Raw genomic sequence first — 27,478 nt, forward strand, 5'->3', positions numbered from 1 at the left:
CACAGGTCCTGATCCTTTTCCTCTGAGCTCAGAGATACCAGGTCAGCTGAGCCGAGCCCCCTTGCCCTCTCTTCAGACATCTGCATTTCAGCTTCATGGGCCCTTCCTCTAAGTTTCTGAGTTTCAGTAATTCAGTCTCGACCGTTTGTTCCACCAGCCCTGCTTTCTGAAGTTGCTGCCTCATGCACCTTTGGGCTCCCTCCTTGCCTTTTCTCTGATGGACCACTTTATACCAGTCCACACTTCCTTATATTAAATTCTATCTGAATAGCCGGTGTGATTTCTGCTTCTGAGTGCATCCCGAATGATACAGCAACTCAGGAAACTTTCAATCATTTACAAATATTTATTGAATGTCCCCGTCCTTCAGGAATTCTAACTAAAAATGATGGCCAGTACTGGATTCTGTGACCAGTCACTGTATCTGTAATCAGTGACCTATGTGTGGTTTGCACCCTAAAATTATTTCCATCTACGAGAGTGGATGGTGTGCTTGCTCCTGATGGCTGATGGTCAGTGATTATATATGACTAGGAAAGAGGGAAGAAAATGGAGAGAAAAGACACAGGATAAAGGGGAAAAAACTGTCCAAGTCTTCCATAGTAGCCAAAAACAAATCAGTCAATCAAAAAAAAAAAAAAATAGTTTCCAAATTTAAAAAATGCAAAAGGAAGATTTACCATAGAAAACTTCTCCTTCACCATACATTCTATCTATGAAGCTTTAATTTTCTAACCTACAAACACTTCTTTCTAACCCATCAGTGGACTAGGAGGCAGGGTCGGATACCAGCCAAGTTCTGGAGCTTCAACATCTCGCAAGAAGACCGTGTGTGATTAGATGCTGCGAGTTTGGGGAAAAACATCTCAGTGTATCTCAGGCTTGTTTAGCGAAAAAGCGCTTACCTGAATTTCCACACATGATATAGATAAGAGGGGGCCACAAGGGGGGACTTCTGGAGCACTGGCAATATTGTATGTCTTTGCCTGGTGAACGTTCCATGGGTGCTGGTTTTAATTTTAGTTTTAAGCTGTACATGTATGTTTTTGTACTTGTCTGAACGTATGGTATAGTTCACAAGTTTTAAAAAAGGGATGTGGGGAACTCTAGTTTAAGAGGCTTTCCTTGGCAGCCCCGAGGCCCTTCCTTAGAACCTGGAATTCCATGGGGGAAATACTCTGAAAACTTAAGGACCAAACCGACAAGTCAAAAAAGACTAAAATCAGAAAGTGTCTAAAAGCAGTGTGCCCAAGCAACTAGAAATTTCTGAGCAAGAAACGTGGCAAATGAGTTCTGACAGTGTCTAGGGGAGACACTCTCTGGGCTTGGGGTGCCTTCAGACCCCCCAGTTCCAGGCAAGGGGTTGATGTGGGGAGACACTAGGAACAGCTTTTGTTTCCTTAAAATCTGGAAAGCTAAGAGGGAAAGGGCTGTCAGCCAGGCTAGGGATAGAAACTCCCTAGGAACACGGAAGTGAAACGGGGCTGCCCATTAAAAGCATGATTATTCCTGTGGTGGTTCCAAACGAAACCAAGTGACCCAAAGCGATAAGCTGCATATTGTCTGTAACGCATCTTCCCACACTGCAGAGGAGGGGTTCTCTTGGCGAGGGCAGGCTTCCTAAGACCCCATTTCAGAACAGAAGTCCTCATCCAAAAAAGGGGGGATATATGTATACCTATAGCTGATTCACTTTGCTGTAGAGTGGAAACTAACACAGCATTGTAAAGCAGCTATACTCCAATAAAAATCAAAAAAAAAAAAAAAAAGGAACAAAAGTCCTCTTGCGTTTGGATGTGGGTGTTTGGGCACTGAAAAGACCTCCAAATGCTCTAAAATCTGGGGAACCCTGTGTTTGGGGTGACCCGGCCTTGAGGTCATCTCAGGAACCCAAGACATCACAGAACCTGGTGGGCCCTGGGTGGGGTGGGAGCAGGCCATGTGCTCTCTTAGCTTTGCTCAAGCTGAGCTGGACCCCGCAAACGACCCCACCTATGCCGAAGACCAATTTGGACCAGAAAGCTGATTAAGGTTATTTATCACGAAGGATGCATAGTTCTAAAGCCCTAGTCACCCTGCTTATTTAACTTATATGCAGAGTACATCATGAGAAACGCTGGACTGGAAGAAACACAAGCTGGAATCAAGATTGCCGGGAGAAATATCAACAACCTCAGATATGCAGATGACACCACCCTTATGGCAGAAAGTGAAGAGGAACTAAAGAGCCTCTTGATGAAAGTGAAAGTCGAGAGTGAAAAAGGTTGCTTAAAACTCAGCATTCAGAAAACGAAGATCATGGCATCCAGTCCCATCACTTCATGGCAAATAGATGGGGAAACAGTGGAAACGGTGTCAGACTTTATTTTTTGGGGCTCCAAAATCACTGCAGATGGTGATTGCAGCCATGAAATTAAAAGATGCTTACTCCTTGGAAGAAAAGTTATGACCAACCTAGATAGCATATTCAAAAGCAGAGACATTACTTTGCCGACTAAGGTCCGTCAGTCAAGGCTATGATTTTTCCAATAGTCATGTATGGATGTGAGAGTTGGACTGTGAAGAAGGCTGAGAGCCAAAGAATTGATGCTTTTGAACTGTGGTGTTGGAGAAGACTCTTGAGAGTCCCCTGGACTGCAAGGAGATCCAACCAATCCATTCTGAAGGAGACCAGCCCTGAGATTTCTTTGGAAGGAATGATGCTAAAGCTAAAGCTCCAGTACTTTGGCCACCTCGTGTGAAGAGTTGACTTATTGGAAAAGACTTTGATGCTGGGAGGGATTGGGGGCAGGAGGAGAAGGGGACAACAGAGGATTAGATGGATGGATGGCATCACAGACTCAATGGACGTGAGTCTGAGTGAACTCTGGGAGTTGGTGATGGACAGGGAGGCCTGGTGTGCTGCGATTCATGGGGTCGCAAAGAGTCGGACACAACTGAGTGTTTGAACTGAACTGAACTGATCTCTATCCTTTCTCCAGAGACTTGCAACCTTTCCTAGTGCCAGGGTGCCTGAGACTGATCTGAAGTTACTGAGTTACTATGGGATTGCTGACACTTTGCTGAGCTCCTCTTTCTAGGACAAAATATAGGAACTTGCCTCCGCACCTCACAGGATTGTTGGAAGAGCTGAAACAAAGGGCATGGATTAATATAATGGTATCTCTGATCTCAGATGGCTTCACAAGTGAGCAGCCAGCATACATCTCAAGAAGGGAGCAAACATTCTTCGTATTTCAAAACATACATATCCTTTGATCTTGCACCTCCACTCCTAGGTCCTCCCTATTCCCTCACACACACACCAGACATACATATCAGACACACACACATACACACACACACACACACACACACACACAGAGTTCAGAATGTATGTTCAAGGATATTTACTGCCCAGTATCCAGTACTCTTGCCTGGAAAATCCCATGGACAGAGGAGCCTGGTAGGCTGCAGTCCATGGGGTTGCTAAGAGTTGCACACGACTGAGCGACTTCACTTTCCCTTTTCACTTTCATGCATTGGAGAAGGAAATGGCAACCCACTCCAGTGTTCTTGCCTGGAGAATCCCAGGGATGAGGGAGCCTGGTGGGCTGGCATCTATGGGGTCTCACAGAGTCGGACACGACTGAAGTGACTTAGCGCAGCAGCAGCATGCAGTATATAATAGCAAAAGATTGGAAATTAACTTGAATCCCCAATAATAGGAAACTAGTTAAACTATGATACATCCCTAAGATAGACAATTATGTGGCTTTTAAGAAGTAATAAGACAGTTCCCAATGAACTGGTAAGAAATAATTTCCAGGGACTTCCCTGGTGGTCCAGTGGCTAAGATTGCACACTCCCAGTGCAGAGGGCCTAGGTTTGATCCCTGCTCAGGGACTAGATCCTGTATGCTGCAACTAAAGAAATAAAATTTTTTTTAAATCAAAAAGTTAAAATTTGTAAAAAGCATAGTTCAAAAAAACATGTAGAGTGTGCTATTTGTATGAAAAATTTCAATATTTACATAGCAGTTTTTAAACGCTGCAAATCTCTTTGGAAGGAACCAATGAAGTCTGATAATAGGAGGTGAAGGTCCTCTGAAAAGAGGGCTGGGGAAGTGGGTGACAGAGGTAGCCAGGAGACCTATGTTTATTCTTTTGCACCTTTTGGATCTTCTGCATGTGTTAAGCAATTATTTTTAATTTAAAATATGAAAAAGTAAAGATGTTAGGCTGCCTTTCCAAAGTGAGGGGTATTTACATTTAATTGAGACTGGGGTTTTTGTTTGGTCGCTTAGTCGTGTCCAACTCTTTGTGACCCCATGGACTGCAGCATGCCAGGCTTCCCTGTCCTTCACCATCTCCCAGAGTTTACTCAAACTCATGTGCATTGAGTCGGTAATGTCCTCCAACCATCTCATCCTCTCCAGGAGAGGGAGACTGGGGAGAGCTTAGCAAATCACCAGGACTCGTCAGAACACAGCTTTCTAGCCACCCCATGTTCGAACCTCCCAGTTTAGGCTCCCTTGACCAGAACAGCAGAACATCTGAGATATTCTTACTTTAGTTTCTTCTCTTTTTCAAACTCTCTAACTCCTTCCCTTCTTCTTGTACTCATCAGGACATTATGCTTCATTTCCTTAGACTTTCCTAACATGGTAACATTTCTAACTAGACCTCTTGTTTCATCCTGATTATAAATGATACTGGCACCCTTGCCAAGACCAGGAAAGACTGGTTGCACTCACCCAGTTCCTGTCTGTCCATGTGTGAGTGACTTCTGGGAAGGCTGTCTGCCTGCTCCATTAATCCCGCCCCTGTGGATTCCTGTAAATTTCAGTATCAGATGACCTTTTGGTCACCCGAGGTTCTGTTCTGCTTCTGACCTCATCCTCAATCCCTTCTCCTCTTAGATTTTGGACCCATTTCCTTGTGAGTCCTATGATTCCTTTTCTGCAGTTTTCTGTTACTTAAATCTCTGATTTCCTCAGCTAAGTTCTCCCACCCTCCTTGCTCTCCTGTGTCTGATCACAAACCCTCAAAGATCACTCAGGTTCCAGTGGGAGATTATTAGAGAGGACCCCTAAATTCCGACCATTTCCATCAGGGCAATGCTGGACCACAGGTCTATTCCCTGTACATCTTCTTCCCTTCATTCCATCCCCAGGGGTCAGGGAAGCATATATGCCCTTTGATCACTTAAAATATCTTTCTAAATTAAAAAATTATTTTTTTATAGTTTTGGCTGTGTTGGGTCTTCGTTGCTATGTGGGCTGTTCTCTAGTTGCCGAGAGTGGGGGCTGCTGACTCGTTGCGGCGCGTGGACCTCTCCTTGCGGCGCGTGGACCTCTCCTTGCGGTGGCTTCTCCTGTTGCGGGGCACAGGCTCTGGGGTGCGAGGGCTTCAGTAGTTGCAGCATATGGGCTCTGTAGTTGCAGCTCCCAGGCTCTAGAGTGCAGGCTCAGAGTTTGTGGCACGCACGCTTAGCTGCTCCAGGGGCATGTGAGATTTTTCTGGATCAGGGATTGAACCTGTGTCTCCTGCATTGGCAGGCGGATTCTCTACCATTGAGCCACCAGGGAAGTCCTTGAGACATCTTTCTAGGGAGAAAGTATTGTATAGTGAAAAGAACCCAGTTTTGAGCCAGAGAGATGTTGCTTTGAATCCTCGCTCTGTTGATTGCCAGCTGTATCTTGGGGGAAGTTAAATTTACCTCATTGAGCTCCAGCTTTTCATTTGAAAAATAAGTATTATGAATACTTACTTCACAGAGTAGTAATGAGGTTTAAATGAACTTTATATGTAAAGGGTCTATTTTAGTGCCTTGACTCAGAGTCACTGCTTAGTAAATAATAGTTCTCTGCCTTTGGATGTTCTCCAACCTCACTTTGCCAACTTCATTCCTCAGAAATTATGCCACACAGGTTCTCACTAACAGAAGCACAAACATCTCCCATCAGGTGTGTGTAAATCATATATAGGTATATGAATGTATTTATATAAGTACATGGAAATTGATTTACACAAAGATGTATACAAATTCATCTGACCCAAGAAAAAAAATATTTAATAAGAAATAAGAGACTGTCATACAGAATAAAGTGTCAGAAAGAGAAAAACAAATATCATATAATATTGCTTATATGTGGAATCTAGAAAAATGATACAGATGAATTTATTTGCAAAACAGAAATAGAGACACAGACATAGAGAAGAGACATATAGATCCCCGGGGACGGAAGGCTGGGTTTGGATGAACTGGGAGATTGAAACTGACATATCATTATGTATACTGTGCTGGGCTTAGTCGCTCAGTCGTGTCCGACTCTTTGCAACTCCCTGGACTATAACTCCCTGCCAGTCTCCTCTGTGGGGATTCTCCAGGCAAGAATACTGGAATGGGTTGCCATTTCCTCCTCCAGGGGATCTTCCCAACCCAGGGATCAAACCCAGGTCTTCCGCATTGCCGGTGGATTCTTTACTGTCTGAGCCACCAGGGAAGCCCAGATATATATATATACTGCTACACATAAGACAGATAACTAGTGAGAGCCTCCTGTATAGCACAGGCGGCTCTACTCAGTGCTCTGTGGTGACCTAAGTGGAAAGGAAGTCCAAAAGAGAGGGGATGTATATGCACGTATAGCTGATTCACTTTGCTGAACAGCAGAAACTAACACAAGATTGTAAAGCAAAATAAAAATTAATCTAAAAAAGAAATAGAGTGTGGAAAAACACATACAGAATAAGAAAGGCATGAGCAGATAGTTGAGAAAAGGAACAGCTCAGGAGAAAGGGAGGGACGTATGGGAATAAGAAGTAAATGGAGCTTCCATCAGTAAGAAGCTTATCTCCCTAATATGGCCAGTACAGGTTACTCATGGTCTAATTTGTGAATTCGCCATGTAGGAGTAATGCAAGATAGTCTCAAAGAGAGAGATTTGTACCTATTTATGAACTGCTAGGAGGTAACGCTGACTCAAAGGAATTAAACACATCTGTTTGTCTCCTCAGGTTCCAGCAGGATCAAATCACCAGAAGGCAAGGCCTTAGCTGGAGATCTCCTCCAGGGAAACTTCCTAATGCAGGGACTGAACCCAGGTCTTCTGCGCTGCAGACAGATTCTTTACCATCTAAGCCACCAGGGAAGCCTAAGGCCTATCATAGTTCCACCCTAAAAAACAAAAAACTAAAGTCAAGCTCTAAAAAATGTCTAAGAGACAGAGTTCAGAGGTTGAGGTCTGTGAAGTTAGAGGACTTACACCTCTATTCAAATAAAAAGATAGATACTGGAAACAAAAAATGTAAAAGTTGTCTTTATTCATAAACAGCATGGTTGCTTATGTAGAAAATCCTAAGGAATCAAATGAAAACAGTTATTAATAATTGGATTTATCAATGTCAAAACATAGAAGGCCAGTGTATAGTCATTGCATTTCTATAACTAGAAGCAAAATAATTGGAAAAATAAAAATTTTTAAATGATCCAGTAATAGTATAAAGTCATAAAATACATCTGGAGAAATGTACAAAAGATGTATATGATCTTTATGCTGAAAATTACAAAACATTGCTGAGAGAAATTTTATAGGGTCTTTACAAGTGGATATATATATTATGTTCATATATAAGAAGACTCAGTATTATTAAGATGTCCATTCTCCCTCTGATTCTATAGATTCTATACATTCCCAACACAATTCCAGCACATGTTTTGGTAGAAATTGACAAACTGATGCTAAAAAATGTGTGTATAAATTGCAAAGGACCTAAAAAGCCAACAGAATTTTGAAGGAGAGTGAAGTTATAGTCTTGACTTCAAGACTAAAGTAACAGTAATCAAGACAGTGTGATAACAGTGTAAAGATAAATATATACATTAAATGAACCAAATAGAGAATACAGAAATAGAGCCACTTATATATTATTAATAGATTTTCCTCAAAGAATTGCAATAAATAGTCTTTTCAACAAATGATTTTTTCCCACAAAAATTTATCTGATATTGACCACAAAGCTAAATGTTGGAACTAAATCTATAAAACTGCTAAAAGAAAACATGAGAGATAATTTTCATGACCTTGTGGTAAGCAAAGATTTCTTAAAATAAAAATGAAAGCCCTGTCTTCTTCAAAATAAACCTTAAAAAATAAAATAAAAAGGCAAACCACAGATCAGGAGGTAGTATTTGCAATATTTGCAATAGATGTATCAGACAAAAGATTTGCACTCAGGATATATAAATAACTCTACAATTAAATTTTTAAAAGACTTACAGCCTGGTTTGAAAAGGGATAAAAGACTTGAACAGACATTTTGCAAAATAAGATAGATGAATGACATGGATGTACATGAAAAGTACTCAACTTCACTAACCAGAGAAATGCAAATTAAACTATGATGAGATATTGTTAGAATGGCTAAAAATCTTTAGACTTACAAAACCAAATGTTGGTTGTGTAGCAACTGGGACTCTCAGATGTTGACGGTGTGAACGTAAAATAGTACAACCACTTTGGAGAAGTCGGGAGAATTTCTATAGGTAGGAACATGTACTTAACAAATGACCCAGCAGTTCCACTTGTAGGTATTTACCCAAGAGACACGAAGACTTGTATGTAATATTCATCATGACAAAAAAACTAGAAAGGAATCGAATGTTCATCAGTTAGTAAATGGATAAACAAACTGTGGTATATCCATTGAGTGAAGCTCAAAAACATGATGTTGAACAAAGGAAGTCAGACTCTAAAGAGTGTGACTCCTGGGACTTCCCTGGCAGTCCAGTGGTTAAGACTCTGAGCACTCCACAGCAGCAGAAGCAGGTTCAATCCCTGGTCGGGGAACTAAGATCCCACATGTTGCACAGCACAGCCCCAAAATAAAAACAATAAAGAGAGTGACTCCTTTTATACAAAGTTGTAGAACAGGTAACCAATCTGTGGTTAGGAGTCAGGTAAATGCTTACCTGAGATGGGAAGGAAAGAATGGGGTTGACTGCAAAGGAGTACCAGGGAAATTTCTGGAGCGATGTAAATATCTGACAGGTGTAACAGTTACATGGATTTATATATGGATAGGGCTTCCCTTGTGGCCCAGATGGTAAAGAATTTGCCTGCAATGCAGGAGACTTGGGTTTGATTTCCGGGTTGGAAAGACTCCCTGGAGAAGGGAATGGCTGCCCACTCCAGTATTCTTGCCTGGAGAATCCCACAGAGGAGCCTGGAGGGCTACAGTCCATGGGGTCACAAAAGAGCTGGACACAACTAAGTGACTAACACTTACTATATTGATATAGCCCGCCAGGTTTCTCTGTCTATGGGATTCTCCAGGCAAGAATACTGGAGTGGGTTGCCATGCCCTCTTCAGAGGATCTTCCTGATCTAGGGATCCATCCCAAGTCTCCTGTGTCTCCTGCATTGCAGGCAGATTCTTTACCTGCTGAGCCATCAAGGAAGCCCATATATATATGGATATATAAATATATGGATATATATTATATATATATATGTTAAAATATATATTTGTTAAAACTGGTTGAACTGTACATTGAAGTATGTACATTGTGTTGTGTATAAATTATACCTCAATACAGTTGATTAAAAAAAGAAGTCCACCCATAGCTCCTAACTGCTCACAGATATCACCATGGTAAAATTCCCCAGCTCTGGTCCTGAGAGCTAGCCTGTGCCTCCGCCGAGCTGCGTGCCTTTGCATGTCCTTCCCTTGGCCCCTCGTCACATGCTATTACACAACTGTCATTGTTTCCAGATCGTGAGCTGCTTGAGATGTGGGGCTAGCCTGACCAAGCCTCCAGGCATTCAGTACTAAAACTGAGAGAATCCCAGGCAAACCAGGTCTCTTGATCACTTTACCTGGGAACTTGGGTTTAGCTTTATGCCAGGCATAAGGGCGTATGCTCAGAAAACTTTCGCTGAACACCTAGAATCTTTGGGTTGAGGGGATCTCAAAGTTCTTCTTCTTGTTTTTAGTATTTGTTTTTAATTATTTATTTGGCTGTGCTGGGTCTTTGTTGCAGCAAGCAGGATTTTTAGCGGCGGCATGTGGGATTTAGTTCCCTGACCAGGGATCAAACCCAGACCCCCTGCATTTGGAGCGTAGAGTCTTAGCCACCGGACCACCAGGGAAGTCCCTCAAGGTTTTTCAACTTGGTGCCCTCATGCAAACTGAGGCCCCGAGAGGTGAAGCCAGAGGCAGTGGATACAGGCCCAGATGCCAGGGTCACTTGCATCCTGCCCACAGCTCTGGCCTCTCTGCCATGCTGCAGGGTGTTCTGGAAGACAGATAAACAAGCCTTATTTAAGTTTTAAGGAGCCTCGAGAGTCTCCCAGAGCCCCCGTCTCCAGGAAGCTCCCCTCCCCACTCCGGTGAAGTCATCTGACCCCAAGTGGCCCGCGGTTTCCTCTCTCCCCACACCTCCCAAACCTGCCCTGAGTCCCAGGCTGCCTGGGATGAGGGCTGACCTTTCAGGGAGCAGTTTGCTCAGAAAGCGCCTTTATGTCAACAAAAACAGTCTTCAGGTCTTCCAGAGGCAGCCTTGTTTTCCTCCTTAAGTCCCAGGGGGAGAAAAATAACCAGCGGTAGGGAGGAGGGAGACCAAGGGAGTGACCCGCCTCCCCAGACCTTGGGCTCTGCTCTCCCAGGCCTGTTCCTCAGGGCCTCCTTTGTCAGAACTCGGTTCTCAGTGGAGGGGAGAAGGGGTGTGAGTAGGGGATTGAAACAATGCCACCCTGTCTGGCAGTAGGAGCTGGACGCTTGACCTGATTAGGCTCAGCGAGAAGGAGACTGCAAAGGCAGGCTTGAAAATCCCCGCCGGGGAGACCTTCCTTCCCCGTGTCTCTGCCAAGGCCACTTCTTCAGTGGAAGAGGCTCTCATTTCCCACTGGTCTCTGTCCTCTCAGCCTGGACAAATGCTTTGCCTCTCTGTCCCTCCTTCCCACCAATCGACTCCCAAACACAAAGTGTTTTTCTCGCTGCAGCTCTCCCTCCTCCGGGCCCCGCCAGGGCTCAAGAGTCCAGCTGGCATCCACATGAAAGCTCTTCCTGTCCAGAACCCACGTGGAACCCAAGGCTGCCCACACCCACAGGCTTGGCCCCTGGGCCCCGCACGCAGGGCCATGGAAACTTGGCAGTAACACGCCAGGGAACAGACAGCCCCGAGCCACCCAAAGAGGAGCCTCCCGGGGGCACTTGGTCCATGGTGCACCTGGGCCTGGCAGAGGATGCTGAGCACGTGGACACAGTGCTGGGCCAGCACTTTCCGCCTGTTGGTGCAGGTGGAGGGAACACAGGAGCCCTGCTGTTGCCAAGGGCTTGGCAGAAAGAGGGAAAGCCAAGAAGTCAGGGTGGCTCAAGGGTATCAGAGGAGGTGTGTGGCCACACCAGGAATCTGGGTCTGATCCTCGGAATGGTGGCTAAAGGAACAGGCTGGAGCTTTCTTGAGAGAATATCTGGTCTCTCGACCTGGGTATGGTACCAACGGGCAGGGCCAGGCCTCTTCCTGAGATGCAGGTACAGCCTGGGGACACTGAGTCCCCAGTAGAAGGCCAAGGGGCTGCGATTCACTCAAGGCCGAGCTTCAGCAGCAGACTCCTCTCCTCTAAAGAATCTCCTAGTAGATCTGGAAGGGTTCATTCTTACAGTAGGCTTCTCAGGTGTCACAAATAGTAAAGAATCCATCTGGCAATGCAGGAGACACAAGAGATGAGGATTCGATCCCTGGGTTGGGAAGGTCCCCTGGAGGAGGAAATGGCAAACCAGTCCAGTATTCTTCCCTGGAGAATCAAAGGACAGAGGAGCTTGGTGGGCTACAGTCCATGGGGTTGTGAAGAGTCAGACACGACTGTGTGTGCACACACGTACACACGCACGTTCTTACAGCAAAATCTGGGAGAATATACACCACCATGTCAAAGACGTGATTATGGAAGGGGAACTTTAAGTTTTTGCTGTTGTTTTTTGTTTGGTTTTAGTCCACCTGTGCTTTCTTTCTTTCTTCTTCCTTTTTTTTTTTTTTTTAACAACAAGCAAGGATTACTCTTGTAAAACATTTAGAGAAAAAAAAATTTTGTTAAATGACACACTACCCATAAGGTGTTTAGCAAGATGAGGGGCTGGCCCCTCCTCACGGATAAATAAATGTTAGATGTTACTAGTTTAACATGAGAAGGAGATGAGAAGAAGCAGCTGAGGAAAAGAAAAAGGATAAAGAGGAATATGCAGAATGAGGAAAGAATCAAAGGAAAAAGAGAAGGAGTGAATGAAGGAAGGGAGAAAGGGGAAGCGTGTGGCCATGCTCCTCTACACTAGGGGTTTCCCAGGCAAGAATACTGGAGCAGCTTGCCATTTCCTCCTCCAGGGGATCTTCCCGACCCCGGGATTGAACCTGAATCTCTTGCATCTTCAGCATTGGCAGGCGGATTCTTTACCACTCACACCACCTGCGAAGCTCCAAAATGTGCAGACATGAACAGTTCACATTCCCCTCGCAGATTCTTGGGGCTCCGTGCTGGGTTCTCAAAGAATAAGGCATTAGGGGAGCAGAAGAAATATTAGCCAGGGGCCCCTTCACTTTCTGGGTCAACTCTAAAGAGCCTGGGCTGAGCTGTCCTAGGGGGAAAGCTTCCTGAACTGGCTGTGGTTATAGCTGTAGAGATTGTTCATCAATGAACAACCCCTGTGTGGGGTTTGTTTCTCATCTCTGGTTTCTGGGTCTCTCTCTTTCTCTCCCACTCTCTCTCTCTCTCTCTCTCTCACACACACACACACACACACGCACACACACACACACACACACACACACACACACACACACACGACACTGGGCCAATTCCCTTCGGAAGCTCCATTCCTGCTTTGAAATGAATGTTTTTGTCTCCCTACTGAGGGAAGACATGCTGGATATGGGTTTGGGTGTCTTTGCTGCCAGCACCCTACAGGCTAATCAAGCCATCTTTGGTGACATCATGTATTCTGAGTGGATGTTTGCTGCAAAAGCTGCAAAATAATCTGAACTTTCAGCCCCAGACTGCTCCCCAGAGGGCGGTATCCTCTGAATTGGGCCAAAATGGAACCCACACCGCTGCTCCTTAAGGGAGCAATTAGTGACGGTGCCAGGGGGGCTGCCTCCCTGCTGCTTCCCAATTACACATTCCACCCCTCCTTCCCCTCCGCCACTGCCATGAAAATCCTCATGGTCTGAGTCCCTCGGGGTATCAGAGGTAGAGAAAATGAGTGCTGAGGTGGGTTGAGGAGGGAAGGAAGGTGGGTCTAAGGAGCCTGAGACTGAACGAGGATGACTGCAACTGCCTCCCTCTGGGGCTGCTGCCCTTTATCACAAGCACTTGGCTGCTGGGAGGCCATGACAGGACCTTGGCAGACCCATGAAGGAGCAGCTGAGTTTAGTGCTGGTGGTAATAGAGAGAAGGGGAAAGAAAGCATGGAAGCGTGAGAGGTCTTGAGAGGACGAAGCAGCGGAACTGGGGGACTGAATGGATCTTGCAGGAGAAGAGGAGGCTTGGATGCTGAGAGGTTTTGTAACTATTTTAGCACCAAGGAGGAGGAGAAATATTCTAGCTGAGAATCTATGAGGAAAGAGCCAGTTCATTTCATAGGCCCTGGAGAAGCTCAGAACTTGAAGAAGGAGGGTAAGGTGAGGTATGGGGGGAAAAGGGGGACATAAGTAGAAAACATACCTACATTCAGAACTTGAGCAGCCAGATTCCTACTCCTTAGGCATGAGACAGGATTTATTCTTAGGAGAAAGAGAACAGAAACAGTTATGAACTTGGGGACTCCAGGCACCAAATTGTAGGGGTGAGATTCAGGGATGAAAAGGAAGTATCAATTGACAGTCTGATGGGAATCTTTTCTCCAGGTGGAACAGTGGTAAAGAATTCGCCTGCCAATGCAGGAGATGCAAGTGATATGGGTTCGATCACTGGGTTGGGAAGATCTCCTGCAGTAGGAAATGGCAACCCACTCCAGTATTTTTGCCTGGAAAATTCCAAGCACAGAGGAATCTGGTGGGCTAAAGTCCATGGGGTCACAGAGAGTTGAACATGACGGAGCATACACACACACACACACACACACACACACACACACACACACACACACACACACACACACAGGATTCTTTAGAGAAACTGAATAGTCCTCAAGAAAAGAGCATCCAGATACTAATATTCAGAGGGAGCAGTCTTCCACAGAAATGGCAAGTCTCAAGCCAGTCACTTTAAAGTGATAAGCAACACAGAGTTTCCAATCAACTTTAGTAGTTTTCCATTGTTAAATATGAACAACCAATCTCTTATGTTCATAGAAACATGAGAGACCATAAAACAAGAACAAGGTGCTATGAGAAAGGAAGGATTATTTAGCAGGAATGAGCTCTTGGAAATAAACAGATAAAATAAAACGTTCAATTAAAGGGTTAGAAGATAATATTGAGGACATTCCCCAGAAAATAGAACATAGGAATAAGAAATCAGAGAGAAAAGATAAGAAAATCAGGGGATCAACCTAAGAGGTTCAAAGACTAACAGAAATTCCAGAAAGAGAGAGAGAGAAAATGAAAAAGAAGAAATTATCAAATAAATAATATAGAAAATGTTCCAAGAATTAAGGAGTATATTCACAGGATTAAAAGAACCTGCCAAGGGACAAGAACAAAAAATTCTGAAGGACCTAAACCTAGGTCTTTGATCCAAAAATTCCAGAACGCCAAGCATAAATCCAAGAATTTTAAAGCTTCTAGAGACAGAATAAAGTAAAAAATTACACACAAAGGAATAAGAATGACATTCGACTTCTCCTGATCAAATGTATTGATATCTTAAAATTATGACATAAAATTATTTTCAGTCTGTGTTTCCGTACCCAATTAATCGATCAGCCAAGTGTGAAAGCAGAAATTTTTTCTAAACATGCAAAGACTCAGAAAATTCAGTTCCATTCCCATTGTCTTGGGAAACTATGGGACAATAGGTATCAGCAAAACAAAAAGGTAAACTCGGACAGAATCAGCCACAAGTTCCCAGAAATGAAGTTGCAACTCAGAGGAGTAGTGAAGAGACATCTAAAAGGATACTTTAACAGCACACCTAGGGAGTGACCTGTCCAGACTGTAGAAGGACGAAGGGCTCTGAAAAGGAGCTCTCTAGAAAATACCTAGATTCAATAACATAAACAATATTGTTGATTATATGATGAAGCACTTAGAAGTATGGAAGGACTTCCTGGGTGGCCCAGTGGTTAAGACTCTATGCTCCCAGTGCTGGGGGCCCAGGTCCAATCCCTAGTCAGGGAACTAGACCCCACGTGCTGCAACTGAGACCCAGCATAGTCAAATAAAACAAGAAGGAAGTACGGAAAATTATGCTAGTAAAAGAAGAGCAATTATTAACTCCAGGAAAAAATAAAACCTATATTGGAAAAAGAATGCAATTGCTGTGTGCCACTTGACTTTGTCATAACAAGATTTATAAAGTCTTAATGATGTAAACCCTGATTATTGCCATAAAATAAAAAATAGTGATTCATCTATATGGAGAGAATGGGGAGACAACAGGTAGGTGGTGGGAAGAAAGCTCATATTCATATATTATCCTAACAGAAAAATCAATAAATACACTATGTCTAAAACTGAAAGAAAGCAGTATAAACATGTAATCTTCATATTATAGAAATAAATGCCCAAAGAAAGACTAAAGGTGGTTATGTGGGTGATGGGTAGGGGGACAATTTTTTGAATGTGGTAAGAGGTAAACTCTCACTATTTTTCATTTACAGACTTTAAAAACACACACAGATATTCCTTTTATACATTGTTTTAGCTTTAAAAAGTTAAATGTAAACAAAAAAGCCAAAAAATAAATGCAAGTCCCCATCTCATTTCCCTCTTAGAGAGTGAGGCGCTCCCTAGCAGAGTGGCCCTTGCATGTCACAGTCAGGAAAAGGGAGAAAGGCAAGTTACTAAATCTACAGTCCACAGTTGTCTTCCGGGCAGGACACACAGAGGTAACCTTGGTCAAGCACCCAGTATAGACTACCTCCTCAAGAAATGTCAGTTTTTCCTTTCTTCCCCTACTTGAATATGCACTTCCCATATATATGGGTGGTTTGTTTGTTTGTTTGTTTTTCAATTAAATGAACACAGTTCAGAGAAAAGCAGAAGATCAGGCAGGAACAGACTCCAAAAACCAAAGTGAGATGATTTAGTGACCATTTGGAGGAGTATGTGGTTTCTTTCTCTTTTTAAAAAGAGGAAACCAGAATTGAAAGAGACACATGTACCCCAATGTTCATTGCAGCACTGTTTATAATAGCCAGGACATGGAAACAACCTAGATGTCCATCAGCAGATGAATGGATAAGAAAGCTGTGGTACATATACACAATGGAGTATTACTCAGCCGTTAAAAAGAATTCATTTGAATCAGTTCTGATGAGATGGATGAAACTGGAGCCGATTATACAGAGTGAAGTAAGCCAGAAAGAAAAACACCAATACAGTATACTAACACATATATATGGAATTTAGAAAGATGGCAATGACGACCCTGTATGCAAGACAGCAAAAAAGACACAGACGTGTATAACGGACTTTTGGACTCAGAGGGAGAGGGAGAGGGTGGGATGATTTGGGAGAATGGCATTCTAACATGTATACTATCATGTAAGAATCGAATCACCAGTCTATGTCTGACGCAGGATACAGCATGCTTGGGGCTGGTTCATGGGGATGACCCAGAGAGATGCTATGGGGAGGGAGGTGGGAGAGGGGGTTCATGTTTGGGAACGCATGTAAGAATTAAAGATTTTAAAATTAAAAAAAAAAAAAAAGGTAGCACTGCAGAGTGTCTGAGAAAGGTTAGTGCTGGATGAATTAAAATATTTATTTGAGGGACTTCCCTGGTCAAGTGGTTAAGACTCTGTACCTCCAATGCAGGGGACATGAGTTCAATTCCTGGTTGGGGAACTAAGATCCCACATGCCTGTGTGCCCAAATAAATAAATATTTATGTGAGAAAAAAAAAAAAACATTTATGTATTTATTTGGCTGTGCCAGGTCTTAGTAATAGCTGCGAAACTTGGGATCTTTGATCTTCATTGCGGCATGTGAGATTTTTAGTTTTTCCATGTGAAGTCTTAGCTGTGGCACATGGCTTGTCTTTGTTGTTGTTTAGTTGCTAAATCATGTCCAACGCTTTTGCGACTTCATGGACTGCAGCATGCCAGGCTCCTCTGTCCAATTTCCAAGTCAAGAATACTGGAGTGGGCTGCCATTTCCCTTCCAGGGGATCTTCCTGATCCAAGCACATGAGATCTTTTTTTTTTTTTTTTTTAGGTTTTGGTGTGTAGGATCTTTAATTGCGGTATGCGAAGTGCTAGCTGCTGCATATGGAATGTTGTTCCCTGACTAAGGATTGAACCTGGGCCCCTGACTCCATTAGGAGCGTGGAGTCAGTCACTGGACCACCAGTGTAGCCTCAAGTGCATGGTTTCTAACCTGTGTGATCATCAGAGTCACTGAGAAGATTTCACAAAAGGTTTCTGGGCCCGACTCAAGACCTAGAGTCCCTGGGGCCCAGGGAGGAGTAAGTGACCAGGCCAGGAAGAAGCATGACTGGTCGAGGGCCCAGCCTCCTGCCCACAGTACTGTGGCCTCCACACACCCCCTTGGGCCAGCCAGGTTTTCTCTTTGATGTACTCCATTCGGTCCAGGAAGCTCCAACCATGTACCTCACTGGACAGGTTGAGATTCAGGGCTGGGGCAGTGGGTGCTTCAAGACCCATGAAGTCCAGCTCAGACTCACCTGCCCACCCTAGGATTCCCACAGACCCAGAGGAGCAGTGGAGCTCTCTGTGTCAGGTGGGCAGCTGCCTGGCTTCCCAAAATGCCCTCCAAAATGTGCCCAGAGACATGGGATGTTGGCATAGGACTGAAGCCAGACAACCCAGCTGGCATTTGGGTGGCCAACCTAGTGTTGATGCCCGGTTCTAGCCAACTTGGACTCATAACACTTCATCACTTGGACAAGATCCCATCCCCAACCTCTCCTTCCTTCCCTCCCTCCAGACCTCTCTCCCTGCCGGCGGTTGATGGACTGGTCCAGGCAGTCCACCCTAGGACACAGATATCAAGATCCCTGGGTCAGCAAGTTCAGTGGTATGTGGCTGCAGAAAATCAAAGAGAGACTTCTCTTAGGCTTGAATAATCCCATCATACTCATTTTCCCTATATTCTTATGGCTTGGCACCAAGAAAAATTCCATTTAGGAGAAGGGTTTGAAAATAAAAACAATCTTGCCTTACATTTGCATATCATTTTCTACATACAGGCTCTTTCGTATGTATTTTCTCAGATGTTTGAGCCTCATGAGCACTCTTTATTTATTTATTGGGTTGTGCTGTGCTGTGCTAAGTCACTTCTGTCCTGTCCGACTCTGAGACCCCCATGGACTGTAGCCCACCAGTCTCCTCTGTCCATGGGGATTCTCCAGGCAAGAATATTGGAATTAGGTAGCCATTCCATATAGCTTTAACTGTACGGACTTTTGTCAGCCAAGTGATGTCTCTGCTTTTTAATATACTGTCTAAGTTTGTCATAGCTTTCCTTCCAAGGAGCAAGCGTCATTTAATTTCATGGCTGCAGTCACTGTCCACAGTCATTTGGAGCCCAAGAAAATAAATTCTGTCACTGCGTCCACTTTTTCCCCTTCTGTTTGCCATGAAGCAAGTTCTTTTTATCCTAAGGTATTTCCCACTAAGGGTGTACAGTCAAATTACTGTGTTTTAGGTAGTTTAAAGTAATTACTTTCAGTGTGGTTAAACCTCCAACTCAAAATGCAGTTGTATATTATGCTTGTTAGTTTCTTTTTCTTCTTCTTTTTTTTTTTTTTTGCATCTTAGGGATAATTAGAGGGAAAAATGGAAATGACAACCCACTCCTGTATGCTTGCCTGGAGAATTCTGTGGACAAAGGAGCCTGGTGGGCTAAAGTTCACAGAGTTGCAAAGAGCTGGACACAACTGAGTGATTAATACCCTTCTAGAAGGAAAAAAGAGATTTCAGTTGGTAATAGTTTTTGGCAGAAACAACAGGATGGGTGGAAGATAGAAGAGAGAGTTTCCAAAAGTTAGTCCTTTTCATAGAAAAGGATTGAAAAAGCCACAAAAACCATACAATGTCTTTGGAGAGGAACTAGCCAATATCTACCAATATATATTTACAAATCTAAGAAATAACTTTATTTATCTATTTATCTTTGGCTGTTCTGGGTCCTTGATGCTGGACAGGCTCTTCTCTAGCGGGGGCGAGCAGGGGCTGCTTTCCAGTTGCACGAAGAGGGTTCCTCGGTATGGAGGCTTCTCTTGTTGCAGAGTATAGGCTCTAGCTGCTTGGGATTCAGTAGCTGCGGCACCTGGGCTCAGTAGTTGCGGTTCTTGGGCTCCAGGGCACAGGCTTAATAATTGTGGTGCAGAGGCTTAGTTGCTCCGAGGCCTGTGGGATCTTAATTCCCTGACCAGGGATCGAATCTGTCTCCTACACTGGCAGGCAGAATCCTAATGAGTTAAGCTACGAGGGAAGCCCTCCCAATATATACTGGATATTTCACTATTATGTAACATTTATCACTTACTGTAGACCTAGTAAGTCTGTATGTAAAAAGATTTATTAAGCTAGATATTAAGCATGCTCCATCTGAGCATGAGCCATCTCAAAAGGTGAGAATGGCCCCAAAACACAGGGTGGCTAGTTTTTATGGGCTGAGTAATTTCATAGGCTAACAAGTGGGAGGATTACTCCAGCCACCTTGGAGAAGGGACGAGGATCTCCAGGAACGGGGCCACCACCCACTTTTTGGCCTTCTAGTGTCAGTCTTGGAACTGTCATAGCGGCTGTGGGTGTGCCACTTAGCATATGCTAATATACTGCAATGAGTATATAATGAGGCTCAAGGTCTCCTGGAAATTGAATCTTCCAGCACCTTGGGCCTCAGTGGTTCTCACCAGTTTATGTCATACCCTCAGGACTACATCATTCTTTCAGAAGTTGTACGCTGCCTAGCTCTCCCCTGTTTTAATCCCAGCACTAGTCAGGACCTGTCCTTTCCTGGATCTCTCCAGCAATGCCAAAGGTGTCACCCGTTCCTCTGGGAAGAAGAGAGAGTTCTGCCCCCCCAAAGAGGCCTATTTTCAACCTCTCCAGTCAAGTCCTTGCAGATCCTTTCTAAGCTGTGGTTGGGAATCTTGTATTGTTCTCCAAGTGTAGGGCCTGGTAGGCCTGGAAGGCAGTTCAATCATGTGTGGAGGTGTGTACCAGGGAGGAGTTGGGGATGAGTGTAGGCCTTCTATCTGTGCCTACAACTGGTAGATCTCAGTTTGAGGCAGTCTGAAGCTGATACCATTTGCCAGGAGGGCCTCTTTAGGAAGAACATAACCTTACAAATGCAAAAATTGACACAGACCTTGGAAGGGGCTCTGTGCAAGTGAGCTGACCCTACACAACATTGGTTTCATGGTGAGCCTTTCTCTGCTAAGACACATGCCACATCCTCCCCTCACTGTGGGGTGGGGTGGGGATGGGTTGCAAAAAGAGTAAGTATAAGCCTAGGACCCTGATTGTAGTCCAGTCTCTGCCCTGAATAATCCGATCAGGGCATATCTCTGTTCTGGCTGATCTCTAAGGTGCTTTCCAGCTTTATTCCTTCATCACTTCAGGAACATGGCCATTGAAAAATCAACCAAGCCCTTGTTCTCTTTTTTGGAAACTCTAGTCCATCTCACATTAAATAAATGTATTTAATTAAACATGCTGGTGGCAGTGGCTTAATTGCTAAGTCATGTCTGACTCTTGTGACTCCATGGACTGTAGCCCACCAGGCTCCTCTGTCCATGGGATTTCCCAGGCAAGAATATTGGAGTGAGTTGCTGTTTCATACTCTCAGGGATCTTGCTGACCCAGGAATCCAACATGGGTCTCCTGCATTGCAGGCGAATTCTTTAGCGAGTGAGCCACCAGAGAAGTGCATTTAATTGAGCATAAACCCATTAAATATATATTTGGCTGTGTAAAATTTGGAAGTTGTTTTTACAAAGTGAAGTGTTTTCTTCACTTTGGGAAATGTCATTCATTAAGCACATACGTACAGCGAGGCCATGAAGAGTCAGGCACTGTTCTAGATATTAGGATACAGAGTTAACAAAAACCCCTGACTGTATGGCAACTAGGTGGAATGGAGCCCAACAAGCAGATACAAAAATGAGATATTGTGGCACATGGTGGTAAGTGCTATGGAGAAAAATAAAGCAAGAGATTTAAAAGAAAAAAAGGAAACAATTTTAAAGAGAAAGCAAGGATGGGGATGGGTGCATACCAAGTCACTTCAGTTGTGTCTCTCTTTGTGACCTTCTGGACTGTAGCCCACCAGGCTCTTCTGTCCATGGGATTTTCCAGGCAAGAATACTGGAATGGGCAGTCATTTCCTACTCTAGAAGATCTTCCCAACCCAGGGATCAAATCCGTGTCTCTTGCGTCTTCTGCAATGGCAAGCAGATTCTTTACCACTAGCAGCATCTGGGAAGCCCCCAAAGATGGGGCTGGGGCTGGTTCATTGCATATAAAGGCCCCGGGGTGTGGCAGTCAGTTTTGACCTTTGGTATTGAAGGATGAAAGACAACTGGATCAGTGGTGGCCTCTGATGATAAAAGTCAGCAAGACTGGGGGTCTTGCCAGCACACGCAGGACTCTGAAGCTCAAATCTCAATTCAAGCATGATTCAGATGCTGTTTGGCTTTGATTAACTCAAATAGTTTGCAGCTGGGTATGATTTCTCAGTCATCAACGTGCATTGCTAACTTAGGAGTTTGAAACGAAATCTTTATATGCTATATCTAAGCACAAGGATGGCAACTAGTATTACATTTGTAGACATCAGTTAAACATGTATTCGTGTGCTGGTTTCTATCTGAATTTGGAAGCCCATCCATGCTTTTTATTTTTAAATTTTTTTTTATGTGGACCATTTTTTTCCCCCTAAAGTCTTTACTGAATTTGTTATAACATTGCTTCTGTTTTCTGTTTTGGTATTTTGGCCACTAGGCATGTGCAATCTTAGCTCCCAAATCAGAGATTGAACCCTGCCCCTGCACTGGAAGGCGAAGTCTTAACCACTGGACCGCCAGGCAAGTCCCACCCATCTCTGCTTTTAAAGGTCTCATACATTTTTGTCTGCTCTGGAAAACTTGGAGGAATTGTGCTGAATGAGTGACTTACCCTGATAATGACCTCCCATTGAGGCAGGTGCTCTGTGGACATGAAATTGAATGAAGACCCAGACAGGCCCTGGGTGCAGAGCCCTCGTTGTTTTTGCTCACATCTACCCTGGGCTTCACGTCTCTAGAAGGAAGATCCTATTCGTGGACTATCCCATAGGGGAGTCTAAGGCTTTAGTAACATCACTCCTGGTCCTCACATAGACCTCCCAACTTTTGATGCCTTCATCGATATTATCCAGAGCGCTCCTTGAAAAACAACCCACCAGTTCCACTGTCACAGCCTGCAACTCACCTCTGGGTCCCACCCCACTCCTAAAAGCCTGACTCCCAGAGCTGCTGTCAACAAGCGTGACCTTCCGGCTGTGCCTCCGAGAATGAATTTTCATTCACTCTCAAACCCTTCCTCTCCTTCGCCCTCCTTCTTAGGCAAAGTGGCTCTCCCCTATCCCCTGGGGGCTTCTTCCACTCCCGTCCTGCTCTATGGCTGTGTAGGGAACTCGGCCTCCACCCATACGGCAGCCTCCAAGCCCATCACTGTCCTCTGCTCCTTCTCTGAAGTTCACGCCATCTATTTCTGTCCTTTACTCTTTACCTCCAGCAGCTCTGGCACCTGACATGGGCCATGTGCCCTGACCTAGTCCACGATGCTCACCTGCCTGGGGAGGCCTCACCTGAGCCTGCTCCTACCCTCCTGATGTCACTCCCTGGGGTGAACCTGGCAGCAAGAAGCACCCCTTCCGCGGACCATATCATCACCCTACTCAGTGCGTCCATCTGCCTGGCCCCTCGGTGGCTTCCCTTTCCTACCATAACCACAACCCATTCACCTCTCCTCAGACCCCCAGTCATACCACCTGTCCCATCACCCCCCCACCCACCCCCGACACAGCCACACCATCTTCATGCCATCTGATTTCCTTTCCCTGGGGGCTGGAGCCTTTTGGATAGTGTCAGCCTTTTGGATGGTGTCAGCCTTTTGGATGGTGTCAGCCTTTTGGAAGGAGTCCTTGCCAACGGCCTTCAGTTCAGTTCAGTTCAGTTCAGTCACTCAGTCATGTCCGACTCTTTGGGACCCCATGAATCGCAGCACGCCAGGCCTCCCTGTCCATCACTAACTCCCGGAGTTCACTCAGACTCACGTCCATTGAGTCCGTGATGCCATCCAGCCATCTCATCCTCTGTCGTCCCCTTCTCCTCCTGCCCCCAATCCCTCCCAGCATCAAAGTCTTTTCCAATGAGTCAACTCTTTGCATGAGGTGGCCAAAGTACTGGAAACTCATCTCAATTTGCCCCTCAGCCCCAAACTGTCCTGTCTTCTTTCTCTCCTCTCCTGGCCTTTGATTGGTGAAGAAAGCTATCATTCCATGCTAAATGGACCAGCTACAAAATCATTTTAACTCTGCCACCTCCTTTCCACAATCTGATCCCTTCCCTGCAAAAACATGCTTTTCATTACCCTGGGACTATCTCAACCTTGGTCTTTCACCCTCAAATTCCTAATACCTCTCCTACTGCCAATTTCTTAAAATTACTTCACTTACCACTTTATGGAGGCCAGTCTTTAAGGGCTTTGTCTTCTTTCCTTCTTTGCAGTAAACATGCCTTTCTTATCTCTGGGGATTAGCTGCCTCTGAGTCTCTCCAAGTCTAACTTCCTGGTCCAGGTCAAAGGTGCTCCAGGTACTGAAAACGTGTGAATGGAGGTCTCCTGGTGCTGTTTGTGGACTTCAAGAAATCATGGAAAGCAACAGATCAGAAAACATAATTCTGGTTTTTCAAAGCTGAAGGTAATTTCCTACAAGTATAGGCTTGGTGACCTTGCCATCAATCTCAACAGTTCAGTTCAGTTCAGTCACTCAATCGTGTCCAACTCTTTGCAACCCCATGGACTGCAGCATGCCAGGCCTCCTTGTCCATCACCAATTCCCAGAGTTTACTCAAACTCATGTCCATTGAGTTGGTGATGCCATCCAACCATCTTATCCTCTGTCATCCCCTTCTCCTCCTGCCTTCAATCTTTCCCAGCATCAGGGTCTTTTCAAATGAGTCAGTTCTTCGCATCAGGTGGCCAAAGTATTGGAGTTTCAGATTCACTATCAGTCCTTCCAATGAATATTCAGGACTGATTTCCTTTAGGATGGACTGGTTGGATCTCCTTGCAGTTCAAGGGACTCTCAAAGAGTCCTCTCCAACACCACAGTTCAAAAGCATCAATTATTCAGTGTTCAGCTTTCTTCATAGTCCAACTCTCACATCCATACATGACTACTGGAAAAACCATAGCCTTGACTAGATGGAACTTTGTTGGCAAAGTAATGTCTCTGCTTTTGAATATGCTGTCTAGGTTGGTCATAACTTTCCTTCCAAGTCTTTTAATTTATGGCTGTAATGATTTTGGAGCCCCCCACCCCCAAAAAAGTCTGACACTGTTTCCATTGTTTCCCTATCTATTTGCCATGAAGTGATGGGACCAGATGCCATGGTCTTAAGTTTTCTGAATGTTGAGTTTTAAGCCAACTTTTCACTCTCCTCTTTCACTTTCATCAAGAGGCTTTTTAGTTCTTCTTCACTTTCTGCCATAAAGGTGGTGTCACCTGCATATCTGAGGTTATTGATATTTCTCCTGGCAATCTTGATTCCAGCTTGTGCTTCCTCCAGCCCAGCGTTTCTCATGATGTACTCTGCATATAAGTTAAATAAGCAGGGAGACAATATACAGCCTTGATGCACTCCTTTCCTTATTTGGAACCAGTCTGTTGTTTCCTGTCCAGTTCTAACTGTTGCTTTGTGACCTGCGCATAAGAGATTTCTCAATCTCATACAAAAACATAAAAATCAAGACTGTTTTATGCCGTTTAGAAAGCAGGAGAGCAATTACTTGGAACCAATACACATTTTTATGAGGTTGCTGAACCGGCAGATCAGGAAAATGCCATAAATATAGTTTATCTGGATTTCAAGCAAGGTTTTGTTTTTTTTTAAAACTAAGATCAAAGATATAGTTGATTTACAATGTTTTTAGTTTCAGGTGTACAGCAAAGTCATTCAGCCATATATATATATTCTTTTCCAGAATATAGCTTCCTGTGCTTCATAGTCGGTTCTTACTGTTTATTTTATATATAGCAGCAAGGCATTTTTTGATAATCATCTGAGCAAGTAGAAAAATAAAGTCTGAATTAAAGTAAAACTAGGAGAATTCATTACTGGGTGAGTATACTCAGAAAGTATTAAATAATGGATTCATCTTAGTCAGAAAGTATGTTTCTAGAAGTTTGCTGAAGGTGCTACCCTGAGACGTACCCATTCAATACTGCCCCAGATTTTTTGGATGATAATATAGAAGGAATACTTACAAATATGTAGATAATATCTATAAAGGGGATTATGTTAGAGGAAATAATTAAAGCCAGAATTAACTGGACTGTAACAAGATATCTTTAATAGGGAAAATTAAACACGTAATATTGAGTGAAAGAAGCAAGTCATAGAAAAAAATCACAATAAGATTCCATCTATATATAGTTGAAAATATGTGGAACTTACCAGTGTATTGTTTTGGGGAATACATGTAGGAGATAAAAACCATGAAGAAAAGCAATGGAATGATCATCAGAGAAGCCAGGAAAGTTGGAAGGGAAGAGGGGATATGATCAGGGAAAGGAACAAAGGGTCTGTAGGGGATACTTTGTAATTTCTTACCTTGGGAGATGGAGTGTTGATTCAGCCCTGTCTGACTCTTTGCAACCCAATGGACTGTAGCCCACCAGCCTCCTCTGTTCATTGGATTCTCCAGGCTAGAATACTGGAGTGGGTTGCCATGCCCTCCTCCTTCAGGGATCTTCCTGACCCAGGGGTCAAACCCATGTCTGTTATGTCTCTTGCATTGGCAAGTGGGTTCTTAACCACTAGTGCCAGCTGGGAAGACCTTGGTGATGAAACACAGTATTTATATTATCTTTGCAAATGAATGCATTCTTTTGAGTGTTTGTTACATTTTACAGTAAAAAAATTTTTGAAAGGAATAAATCTACAGTCCTCTGGTCTAAAAAACTACCCCAAAGTTCTAATAGTCTAATCAATGTGATGTATGGAAGAGTTAGGGGGCTTAGTTGATAACGGAAGTCAAAGACTCAGGTGATCAAGAGCCACTGACTGGGGTCCTGACCAAGGACCGTGCACAGTCGAGGAGCTGCTCTTTCCCTGGAAGGAAGGGAATTTGACCCAGGAGATGTGAAGATTCATTGTCTGTCCTCAGATGCCTGCTTTTCCAGCTAATACGAGTTTAGGAGGAGTCACGGGTGTAGTTGACTGCTGTCTCCAAACCTTTCAAGCTGTTACAGGAATTCAAGAAGAGGAATTCAACTTGCCCAGGTAGGCTCCAGAAGACAAAATGATGTAGAAGCCACTGTGAGGCTCCATCAAGTAACTTCCATCTCTGGATGTATTCATGCAGAGCCTGGGCGAGTTCGGTTAACAGGTAGTTGGAAAGGACACAGAAGAGTGCGATTGGTTTAAATGACCTTTCAGGTCCCTTGCAACTGCCGCAGGCTCTGACTCTATGCAGTTTCATGATTCTGTGAGACTTATGCATTATGTCTAGGAAGGTAAGTGAGAGGCTGAATCTAAAACAAAAGAGATTTGTTTTCAGATATAAGCCTTATGTTTTGACAAACACTTCCTTTTTATTTTTATTTTTTTTATTCCATGACTTTTTAAACTCTTTGTTTTGGGGTATAGCCGATTAACAATGTTGTGATAGTTCCAGGTGGACAGCACAGGGATTCAGCCATATAGATGCAAGTATCCATTCTAACCCAAACTCCCCTCCCATCAAGGCTGCCACATAACACAGAGTTCCCTGTGCTATACAGTAGGTCCTGGTTGACAGACACTTTCTTTTAAAATCAATAAATGGTATTGGTATCTTGCACTTCTCAGATTTCAACCGCCTAGGGCTTTGAGATCCTATCCCCATCAACAGAAACATCACTTTTCCAGATGTGCTTCAAGACTGTTGGTGCTGGAGAGATTCCCGGGGTCCTGTGTCAACCTCCCATCCAGCTGCAAGAACACAAGATGGGCTCAGAGCGACCCCCGGAATCACAACTGATGGACGGAAGCTGGGACTTGTGCTATTCTCTCCTGCCACCTGCTGGCCCTTCCCTTCACCTCCTGCTTTTCCAGA

At 44.1% G+C, this 27,478-nt stretch overlaps 1 protein-coding gene across 6 annotated transcripts in view; it reads right to left on the reverse strand.

The window, feature by feature from the left end:
• The window catches only part of CCDC25 (coiled-coil domain containing 25), a 76,200-nt gene that overhangs the window by 7,899 nt on the left and 40,823 nt on the right, over positions 1-27,478 (reverse strand). The window contains exon 9 of one of the 6 annotated variants that reach the window (XM_060409535.1): positions 7,280-27,354. The exons of the other annotated variants lie outside the window; for them this stretch is intronic. Coding sequence (XP_060265518.1) covers positions 27,280-27,354 — 75 coding nt within the window. The 3' untranslated portion in view covers positions 7,280-27,279. Of the gene's footprint in view, positions 1-7,279; positions 27,355-27,478 lie in introns of those variants that run through there. 6 annotated transcript variants of the gene reach the window in all.

This window comes from Ovis aries, chromosome 2 (assembly GCF_016772045.2).
Source record: "Ovis aries strain OAR_USU_Benz2616 breed Rambouillet chromosome 2, ARS-UI_Ramb_v3.0, whole genome shotgun sequence".
Lineage (NCBI taxonomy): Eukaryota > Metazoa > Chordata > Mammalia > Artiodactyla > Bovidae > Ovis > Ovis aries.